The sequence below is a fragment of the Nothoprocta perdicaria genome, unplaced genomic scaffold (assembly GCF_003342845.1).
Source record: "Nothoprocta perdicaria isolate Ctin4 unplaced genomic scaffold, notPer1 scaffold_372, whole genome shotgun sequence".
Lineage (NCBI taxonomy): Eukaryota > Metazoa > Chordata > Aves > Tinamiformes > Tinamidae > Nothoprocta > Nothoprocta perdicaria.
In genome coordinates this window covers 297,940-307,347 of record NW_020455613.1, presented here as the reverse complement: position 1 = coordinate 307,347, position 9,408 = coordinate 297,940, and the positions used below count along the sequence as shown (strand labels likewise).

At 71.0% G+C, this 9,408-nt stretch overlaps 2 protein-coding genes across 4 annotated transcripts; both read right to left on the bottom strand.

The window, feature by feature from the left end:
* Positions 1–1,390: 1,390 nt before the first annotated feature.
* GHDC (GH3 domain containing) lies at positions 1,391–3,765 on the bottom strand. Its single transcript, XM_026044597.1, has 7 exons — positions 3,522–3,765; positions 3,296–3,435; positions 2,639–3,215; positions 2,281–2,470; positions 1,997–2,202; positions 1,824–1,912; positions 1,391–1,591 (listed from the first exon to the last, which is right to left on the bottom strand). Exons 1-7 carry the CDS (start codon positions 3,763–3,765, stop codon positions 1,391–1,393), a joined length of 1,647 nt encoding a protein of 548 aa, XP_025900382.1.
* A 1,379-nt stretch (positions 3,766–5,144) lies between these two features.
* On the bottom strand, positions 5,145–9,169 carry LOC112951852 (signal transducer and activator of transcription 5B). Of its 3 annotated transcripts, none has more exons than XM_026044624.1 (18): positions 9,042–9,169; positions 8,808–8,964; positions 8,611–8,700; positions 8,288–8,462; positions 8,082–8,212; positions 7,844–7,995; positions 7,624–7,779; positions 7,365–7,544; positions 7,172–7,259; positions 6,971–7,093; positions 6,795–6,887; positions 6,513–6,719; positions 6,343–6,437; positions 6,139–6,269; positions 5,793–5,963; positions 5,617–5,668; positions 5,387–5,494; positions 5,145–5,304 (listed from the first exon to the last, which is right to left on the bottom strand). In XM_026044624.1, exons 1-18 carry the CDS (start codon positions 9,167–9,169, stop codon positions 5,178–5,180), a joined length of 2,364 nt encoding a protein of 787 aa, XP_025900409.1. In that variant the 3' UTR covers positions 5,145–5,177. The 3 variants fall into 3 exon arrangements, with proteins under 3 accessions (XP_025900409.1, XP_025900411.1, XP_025900410.1); XM_026044626.1 differs by having other exon boundaries at positions 5,808–5,963; XM_026044625.1 differs by having other exon boundaries at positions 6,977–7,093.
* Positions 9,170–9,408: the final 239 nt, after the last annotated feature.

Sequence of the window (9,408 nt, the reverse complement as noted above, 5' to 3'; positions counted from 1 at the left end):
CGCCGCCGCCGCCGCTCCCCGGGACCCCCCAGCAGGCCCGCGCCTCCCCGCTGCACCGGGCACCGGGCCGAGGGTGCACCTGCAGCCGGGCACCCAGCCCAGCCCTCACCCTGCATCCTCCCCCCGGGCATCCAAACCCAGCACCCAGTCCAGCCCTCACCCTGCATCCCGCCCCTGGGCATCCAAACCCAGCACCCAGCCCTCACCCTGCATCCCGCCCCTGGGCATCCAAACCCAGCACCCAGCCCAGCCCTCACCCTGCATCCCGCCCCCAGGCATCCAAATCCAGCACCCAGTCCAGCCCTCACCCTGCATCCCGCCCTCGAGCATCCAAACCCAGCACCCAGCCCAGCCCTCACTCTGCATCCCGCCCCTGGGCATCCAAACCCAGCACCCAACCCAGCCCTCACCCTGCATCCCGCCCCTGGGCATCCAAACCCAGCACCCAACCCAGCCCTCCCCCTGCATCCTGCCCCCGGGCATCCAAACCCAGCCCCTAATCCTAACCCTCATCCCAGAGGCAGAACCCAAACCCTGGCACCCGACCTAGCCTGTTCCCTGGCCCTGCCTAGCGTGGCCCGCCCTGGCCCAGGTGACGGGCAGCAGCCCAGGCAGCATCACTCACCTGGTGGTGACAGGGACACCCAGCATCACAGGGACATGGCAAGGCGGGGAGGCCGGGCCAGGTCCAGGAGCCCCTCCCGGGCCACGGGGCCCAAGGCAGGTGCAAGGGTGACTCTCTTTTCCTCTCCTTCCCAACACCTTGCCCCGTCAGCCCTGTGTACTCCGATACCCAGCGGTCCATCAGAGCTCGCCCAGCTCCATCCTTGCTGGGCCACACACTCCACATGCTCTGTCTCCAGCAGGAGACACCATTTCTCCCTCTGATTCCAGCAGGATTTTTGCTCCAGGCTTTTCTTCCCATAGGAGCGGGAAGAAGCCCCAGCTCACCTGGCTCTCCCGGCCTGGCTCTGGGTCAGGCACTGAGTGGGTTAAACACCCACAGGTGCCCCTGTACCGGCCCCTGGTACCTGCCACGAGCTTGGGACCTTCTCCATGGAGGGGACTGTCATCACCAAAGTCCCTAAAGGGGATTAAACACACCGCTCGAGCCCAGAGCACAGCCCTTTATTTATTGCAGAGGGATAATCCTCCTCTATTTCCTTCTTTTTATAAAAAAAAACACATTAAAAACAGCCCTTGCTGCACTCATTGTTTCCTAAGGCAGTGGAAACGCCCTGGAGCCCGTTGGAGCCCAGACTAGCGGCTGCTCCCGCACCAGCTGCTCCCGCTCTGGGCCCAGCTCTGCCCTGGCCCCGGCCTGGCAGGTTCGGGGCTCCCCCCAGGGAGGCCCACGGTGCCAGCTTGGGCCACAGGGTCCCGGGCTGCCCTAGGAGATGACGGAGCTCTGGATGGCGGAGAGCAGCCGCCTGTCCCGCAGCAGCCGGGGCATGGGCTGGGGGGAGCCGGCGGCCTCCCGCAGCCGGGCAAAGGCCCCTGGTGCCACCAGGTGCAGCCGCAGTGTCCCGATGCTGCCCTTGAAGCGGAAGGACTTATAGGTGGGGAAATCCTGCTGCAGGCAGCGATCCAGCTGCGGGAGAGGGAGGCGCCTGCAGCCCGCGGGGCCGCCCGCGCGCTGCCACCCCGGGTATCCCCGCCACTGCCCCCTGGGCATCCCTGCCTGTGCCCCTCCATGGGCATCCCCGCCACGTCCCCGCCGCTGCGCAGCCGGGCGGCCGCGTGTCCTGCGAGCAGCGTGGGCAGGCAGCAGTGCCACCGCGTGGCCGCGGGCGGCCGGCACCCACCCCGCGCGCCGCGGGTACCTTGGAGCGCTGCTCCTCCGACAGGTCCCGCAGGCCCTGCAGCTCCACGAACACCTCGTAGTGGGGGGCGCCGGCCCCCGAGGAGGCCCCTGGGGGCCCCACGAGCGCGTCAGGCGCGTGCCGGGCCGCAGCGCCCGCACTGTCAACCCCGGCGGCCCTCACTGGGTGCTCACCCAGCAGCGCGCTCTCCGCGCACACGTAGTCGACCAGGCGGGCGCCCGGCCACAGGGCCACGGCGCGGCGCAGGCTCTGCAGGAAGCGCTCCTCGGGCACGCGCTCGCCCCGCACGCTCAGCGTCTGGCTCTCCCTGCGCACGGGCTCCACCACGGGGCACTGCCTGCGGAAGCCGGACACCCGCAGCACCTCTCCGGCACGGCGCCTGCGGGGCCAGGGTGTCATTGTCACCGTGCATCGCGGGCGCACGGGCAGTGTCCGCGCACAGCGGGGCCGGGTGCACCTGTAGTGGCCGGGCCGGGCAGTGAGGACCAGCTCGTACTCGCGGCCCTCCCAGAGCTCCCCCAGCAGCGCGGTGGGCACCGGCGGCGGCTCCGTGGCCGCGCAGGGCAGGAACTCGCAGAAGGCCCAGTCGGGGCAGAGCAGGAAGCGGGGACTCGGCTCCTCTGGCCAGAGGTTCATGCCTAGCAGAGCTGGGTGGGCAGGGGCGCTGCTCAGCAGGGCACTGGCACTCGCCCGCGCCTCCTGACGCACTCGGAGAATCCCGCAGGAGTGACGCATAGAGATGCCCTACTTGGGGCTCGGGACAAGCAGGGCCACATGCACCCCCATGGAGACACTCACCTTGCGGGGACACTCACCTCCATTCACCTGGTAGAAGGGGCAGTAGATGGGGAGCCCCTTGCAATCCCCCTGCCGCAGGGCCTCGCAGTAGAGGTGCTCCCCGCCATGCGCCGTGCCCACCACCACCACCTGCAGCTGCGGCCACAGGCGCCGCACGATGCCCTCGAAGCCACGGGCGCACTCGGCCCGCAGCTCGGCCGCCCGCGCAGCGTCGGGGGACAGCAGCGCCTGCAGCTGGCGCTGGGTGCCCACGGGCAGCTCCGGACACGGGCTCAGCCACCCCAGCTCCAGGTCGTCAGCCAGGGCGGGCCAGGCAGCGCGCAGAGCGGCCAGCGCGTCGAAGAGCTCGGAGGGCAGCGCGGCCTCCAGCACGCGCAGCCCGCGCTCCCGTAGGGCCACGAGCAGCTGCAGACGCAGGGCGGCGGCGCGGGAGGGCACGGCGCCCGTCCCGCCCGGCGTGCAGTACAGCGTGGGCAGGGGCCAGCCCGCCGCACTGCGGGCACCGCCGGGGGCCCAGCAGAACCAAGCCGTGCCACGCAGAGCCAGCGCCTGCGGGAAGGCGCTGCGGAGCACGTCCAGGTAGAGCAGGGCTGCCTGCGCGGGAGGCGATGGAGCGAGGGAGACCCCAGCACTGGGCGCCCCAAAGGCCCTGCCCGTCCCGTCCACACCCCTACCTGTAGTGGGGGGGCTGCCGCCCAGGAGCTCCACAGCAGAGCCCACGGGCGCAGGTGCGGAACAGGGACCCTCTGCCCATCCGGCACCTCTTCAGGGCTGCCTGGTGCCAGCGGGTAATTCTCCCGGAAAGTGTCTGAGCCTGTGGGACAGACGGAGCGGGCAGAGCTGGGCCCTGGCCAAGTTGCCCGTCCTGTGCCCCGCAGTTCCTCCTCGCCCGGCGCTCACCTGCAGCCGCCCCCGCGGGCAGCAGCCGCCGCAGCCGCCGCTCCTGCGCGGGCTGCACCTCTGCGCTCCGCAGCTGCAGCCGCCGCCGCTGGCAGCTCCCGGCGTGGCACAGCACGGCCCTGGCCACCCAGTGCCGCAGCCACAGCGGCACCGGCAGCACCGCTGTCATGGCCACAACCATGCACAGCGCCAGGGCCACGCACAGCGCGAGGACCGCGCACAGCACCGGGGCGATGGGCAGCATCGCAATCCCGGCTCCCGCAGGTCCCCTGGCGCCACCGGAATCCCTGTGCACCCCCCACACCGTCCCGTACCGAGTACGTACCCTGGCACTAGACCCCCTGCCCGTAGGCCAGCAGTGGAGCCCTTCCCTCAACCCACCCTGCGCTGTGCACCGAGCCCGGGCACCGAATCCCGCCCTGAACTGTCCCGCTCCGCACACGGACCGCGACTGGATCCCTCCTGTGCACCGACCCCGAGCTCCACGGTCACCCCGAGGGCGCCCGGCCCCGCGCGCGGTCCCGGGGCCCCTGCGCCGCCTGCATCGCCCCGGTCCCGTGCGCGACCCCGAGCCCCCCGGCCGGCTGCGCGAGCCCGGGCCCGGCCCGCGCGCCCACGGTGACACCGGGCCCGCCCCCCCGGATATTCCGCCTCCGGCAGAAATGACGGGAAATGAGCGCGACCGGGCCCGCCCGGCCCCGCCGCCGCCGCGCGGGGTGCGAAGCGCGGAGCGGAGCAGCGCGGCTCCCATCGCGGGGCCGGGGTCTCTGCCCCTTTCTCGCAGGAAAACACCTCCCGAGCCACGCGAGTAGCGGAGACCGCGAGTAAAAGCGAAGCTCCCCGGCGGCTCCCGGAGATACAAGGCGCAGGTTTCCCGTTTTCCTCCGCTTTTCCCCCAGGACGCCGGGGAGGGGCGGGGGGGCCCTGCGCCACCTGCAGCCCACGAGAAGGGGAGTCCTGGGGGGGCGGCCTCCACAGCCCTGGGGGAAGGACGAGGATCCCGCAGCCGGGAGCTGCCCCCTCCCCAAGACACACGTGAAACCCAGAGCTTTTCTGTTACAAAAATAGTCGGTGCTTTATTTACTCTGTGGTAGAAAAAATAAGAGGGCCGGGGAGCAGGGGCTGCGCAGGAGGGGGGGGGAGAGGGGCCGCTGTGGCCCCCCCTGATCCCAGCCGCGCTCACCCCGGGCTCCGGCCCCCCCAGCCCCTCGCTGTGGGGCTGCCCCAGGGCAGGAGGGACACGCGGGGCTACCAAGAGCCGGGGGTCTCCCGTATCCTCCCGGGGAGCAGAGCCTCGGGACGAGGGTCCCCATGGCCCCCCGCGGCACGGGGGACATCAACACCGCGGACACGTACAGGCACGGCGGCGACAAGCGAAGGGGCGGCCGCGGGCGGGGGGCGCGCGCCGAGCCCCCCAGGGGGGCCGCAGCAGCAAGCCGAAGCCGGGGCTCTCGGAAAGGAACATACAGGAAAACCATGCGACAAATCCGCTGCCTTTTATACACGGGAAAACACCAAAGAGCCGGTGCCAGCCTGCGGTTAGGGGACAGCACAGAGCAAACCGGGGACAAGAAACCACCCGCTGCCCCCCGGGCCAGCACAGAGACACAAAGAAGGCGGCGGCCGCGCGGGGCCGGCGCCGGGGCCGGGCGCCCGTCACGACTGGGCATGCGGGATCCACTGAGTGTCCATGGGGCGCCGCAGGAGCTCCTCCACGTGCCGCGCCACGTCCACAGTGTCGTCCAGGTCGAAGTCGCCCTCCGGGTCCAGCACCGCGTCGGGGCTGTGGGGGAAGGCGGCGCGTGAGGGGCGCAGGGGCCCGGCCTGGCCCCGGGGGGCGGGTGGGGGGCGGCAGCGGCACCTACTTTTGGGCGTACATGTTGTAATGGGGCTGGGAGCACATGGCTGGCGACGGCGCCTGGTCCATGTAGGTGGCCCCGCCGGAGGAGACGTCGCCTGAGGCGCTGACGAACCTGGAGGCGCGAGGGGACCGTGAGTGGCACCCGGGGCTGGGGGCACCCAGGGCGCCGCGTGGAGTCCCGACCCCGCGTACGCTGCAGGGAGCAACGGTGGGGCGAGATGCCCGGCCACTTACTCGGGCACCACTTGCTTGATCTGTGGCTTCACGTATCCGTCCACCGCTTTGGCTGGAGGGAAGGAGATGGCGCTGAGGCTGGGGGGGGCCGGGTCCCTGCCTGGCTGGGGCCCCCGGGGCTGCTGGCACAGCCGGCCGGGGGCCGCGGGACGCGCGGGGTCGGGGGGCAGCGCTACCTGGCGTGGACTCACAGAGAACCGGCGTGTAGTACTTGGAGAAAACCTCGTCCTTGGGCCGCTCGGGGAACACGTAGATGAGGTAACTGAGGTCCCCGAGGCGGTCGGCCAGGGAGCGGATGGAGAAGTCCCTGGTGGTGAAGGGCATCAGGTTCCAGAACATGCGCTCGGCTGCAAGACAAGAGCCAAGGTGGCCGCGGCGCTTCGAGCCTCGCGGCGAGGCTGCGTTAATCAGAAGCCCCCCAACCCGCTGCCTTTTCCATGCGTTTTCCCCCTCCTTGCACCATGTCAGGGCCAAACGGCATGAGGCAGGAGCCAAAGGTCCAGCCGGGCTGCGGGCACTCACGGGAGTCGAACTTCCAGGCGATGGTGATGCCGCCGATCTCCGAGTCGCTGAAGCGCAGCAGGAAGGTGCCGTGCGGCTCGGCGCTCAGCACCTTGCACACGTACTGCTTGCTGATGAAGCCCACGATGAGCCTGCGACGGCGACGGGCACGTGGCGAGGAGGGCACTGGCACCCGGGGCGCCCGCCCGGCCCCCCGGCACCCACCTGTCCGACCAGTAGCTTTTGAGGCACCTCTTGGTGAGGTCGAGGACGCCGTCGAACCACTGCCAGAAGGTGAAGCCGCGGCCGGGCAGGATCTCCTGCAGGGAGGAAGAGGAGGCCGGCAGCGACGTGAAGGTGCAGGGCTGCGCGGGGTCCCCCGGGCCCCCCCAAACCTTGTTGAACTGGGCCCAGGAGACGCTGCGGTTCTGGAAGTCCTCGGGGCCGGCGCTGTGGTCGTTGAAGATCTTCTGCGCCAGGAAGAAGTAGTGCTCCTTGAGGAGCCCCTTGGTGGTCTGCACCTCCGCCATGAACTTGAGGTTCAGCGTGTCGCACATCTTCTCCCAGGGCACCCGCTCGGCCACCACGAAGGGCACCCGGTCCTGGCGGGGGGGACACCCTGCGTCACCGCGCTCCATGGTGGCCCCAGGGCCCCCCGGCCAGCTGGTGGCACTCACGATCTCGGAGAAGGCGTTGTCCCACAGCACGGTGGCCGTGGCGTTGTTGTCCTGGCTCCCGTGCACGATGACCACCACGGGCAGCGACAGCGTCTGCGGGCACGCGGGGCAGCAGCGCTGAGCGGGGCCGGCCGCGCCGCGCCGCCCGCCCCGGGGGCAGCGCCCGCTGCCTTTACCTTCACCTGGAAGACCAGCTCGTTGCCGCCAACGCTGAACTGCGACTCGAAGAGGATGGTGAACTTCTCCTCCGTCACCGACTCGGCCCCGCGCCGGTCCGAGCGCTTGATGCGCTTGAGGGACTGCGGGGACAGGCGGGCTGAGGCGGGGGGACGCGTGGTGCGGGCCAGGAGGGCGCACGGGGGGCCCGGAGCGCTCACCATGTTGCGGAAGTGGGCGCTCAGCGTGCCCGTGGCCTGGTGATACTCCATCACGCAGCAGTTGTTGAGGATCTCACCGCTGCTCTCGCTGCGGCGGGAAGGCGCAGGGTGAGGGGCGCCCGCGCAGCCCCCCGCTCCCCACCCCGGCTGCCCCACACGGCCCCTCCATCCCCTGCACAGCCCCGGCCATTACTTGCGGGTGCTCTCGTTCTTGAGCAGGGCCTTGGCTTGCTGCTCGCTGATGATGGTGGCCTTCACCTGGGGGGGGTTCATGTGCACGTTCAGCTTCCCCCCCACCAGAAGCCGCACGGTGGCCGCGAATTTAGTCTGGGTCTTCAGCACCTGGGGGGGCTGCTTCTCGATGATGAAGGTGCTGGCGGGCGGGGGGGATACATGGGGGTGAGGGGTGGCCAGGCATCCCCGCACCCCCCCACCGGGAGCCCCGCCGCTACCTGGTCACCAGCGCAGAGATGATGTCCGTGATGGTGCCATTGAGCTCCGAGAGCATCTCCTCCACGGGCCCCGGGATGGGCAGCTGCTGGCACAGGTGCTCGGCGCGCCGGATCTGCTGCCGGTTCTGCCAGATGATCTCGGCCAGCTTCTCGCACCTGGGGCAGCGCAGGGCTCAGCGCCGCGCCTGCGCCGCCCCCCTACCCCGCGCCGCGCACCCACCAGCTCTGCAGCACGTCCAGGGTGCCCTCGGCGGGACCCCCGTTGCCCGCCAGCTGCTGCCGCCGCTTCCACTGGATGAGCTCGTCGTCCAGGATGGTCGTCTGCTGCTTGCGCAGCAGCTGCAGCGTCTTCTGGTGCTTCTCGGCCAGCTCCTGAGGGCCGGGCGGGCGGCTGTGAGGGCGGGCGGGCGGCACCGGGGCCCCTGCTCGCCGCGCGGCACCCACCGCGCGGTACCCACCACGCGGTACTGCTGTAGTGTCTGCGCCTCGCGGTGCAGCCAGGCCTCCAGCGACGCCTTCTTCTGCTGCAGGGTGCTCTCCCGCGAGAGCCGCTCCTGCGGGCCCAGCTGCGAGAGCTGCGAGAACTGGGCTGCGGGGCCGCGGCGGCGTCAGGGACGGCGGCCGCGGGGCCCCGCGCGGCCCCCGGCCCCGCTCCGCTGCCCACCTTGCAGCCGCATGTTCTCCTGGTACTGGATGATGAAGTACTCCTGCGTCTGCTGCAGCTTCTTGAGCTCGTTCTCCGAGTCCTGCGTGATGAGCCGCAGCTCCTCGAAGGTCTGGTTGATCTGAAGGTGCTTCTGGGACATGGCGTCCACGAGGGAGCCGGCGGGCGAGGGGCTCTGCGTGGGGCGCGGGGGACTCAGCGCGCAGCCCCATGAGGCCACCCCTGAGCAGGGGGACCACGGGGACCCGCAGCGGCCCCTCCACGCGCCGTCCCACGGTCCTGGGGAGACCTGCAGCTCCCCCAGCGCCACACTGCCCACTCACGTTGTTGGCCTCCCGCACCAGCCGCTGCTCGTGGTAGAGGATGTGGCGGATGCAGCGCACCAGCTCCATGGGGCAGCGGTCGTACGTGTTCTGCAAGGGCAGAGCGCAGCGCTGAGCGCCTGGCAGAGCCGTGGCCGCTGCACCCCGCCGGGCACGGCGGGCACGCGACGACAGGGCAGGCTCAGGGCCCCGCTCGCCTGCAGCTGCGTGGCGTAGTGGCCCAGCTTGATCTTGAGCAGGAAGCCGTCCTCGCCCACTTGGTGGTCCGCCTTCTTCTGCAGCTCCTGGATGAGCCCCTCGAGCAGCTGCGTCGCCTTCACGTTCTCCTGGGGGTTGTCGAGGTCGATGCTGTCCCTGGCGCGGCGGGGCGGAGGTGGCGTCAGGGCGGCCCCGGCCGCGCGCCCGCCGCGGCCCCCTGCCCGCTCGCCTACCATGGCTGGCTCTCGATCCACTGCGAGAGGTAGTGCCGCACCTCGATGGGGAAGTGCTGCCCGTAGAGCGCCTGCATCTGCCGCAGCGCCTCGCCCTGCAGCTGCTGCGCCTGGATCCACACGGCCATGGCTGCACCTGCGGCGGGCGACACGGCGCCGTGGGGCGGGCGGCCCGAGCGCGCGGCGGCGGCGCCGCGACCTCCCCGGCACCCCGGCACCCCTCCCTGGCACCTGCGCCAGCGCCCGCGGCCAGCGCAGGTGAATATAGAAGGGGCAGCGGAGCGACGGCCCTGCGAAAAGCCGGTGTTTTGCCCCAGCTGGGGCAGCTGCAGCGTTTCAGGGGCGACAACGCAGGGGGGTCTGGGCA

Excerpts from the sequence above, each read along its gene's own strand:
- GHDC (XM_026044597.1), bottom strand. The coding sequence starts at position 3,765 with ATGCTGCCCATCGCCCCGGTGCTGTGCGCGGTCCTCGCGCTGTGCGTG. Across the intron at positions 3,436-3,521 it reads GCCCGCGGGGGCGGCTGCAG|GCTCAGACACTTTCCGGGAG; the intron begins GTGAGCGCCGGG and ends TCTGTCCCACAG. Across the intron at positions 1,592-1,823 it reads CGGAGGAGCAGCGCTCCAAG|CTGGATCGCTGCCTGCAGCA; the intron begins GTACCCGCGGCG and ends CCTCTCCCGCAG.
- LOC112951852 (XM_026044624.1), bottom strand. The coding sequence starts at position 9,169 with ATGGCCGTGTGGATCCAGGCGCAGCAGCTGCAGGGCGAGGCGCTGCGG. Across the intron at positions 8,463-8,610 it reads TGGTGCGGGAGGCCAACAAC|AGCCCCTCGCCCGCCGGCTC; the intron begins GTGAGTGGGCAG and ends CGCCCCACGCAG. Across the intron at positions 7,260-7,364 it reads AAGAACGAGAGCACCCGCAA|CGAGAGCAGCGGTGAGATCC; the intron begins GTAATGGCCGGG and ends TTCCCGCCGCAG.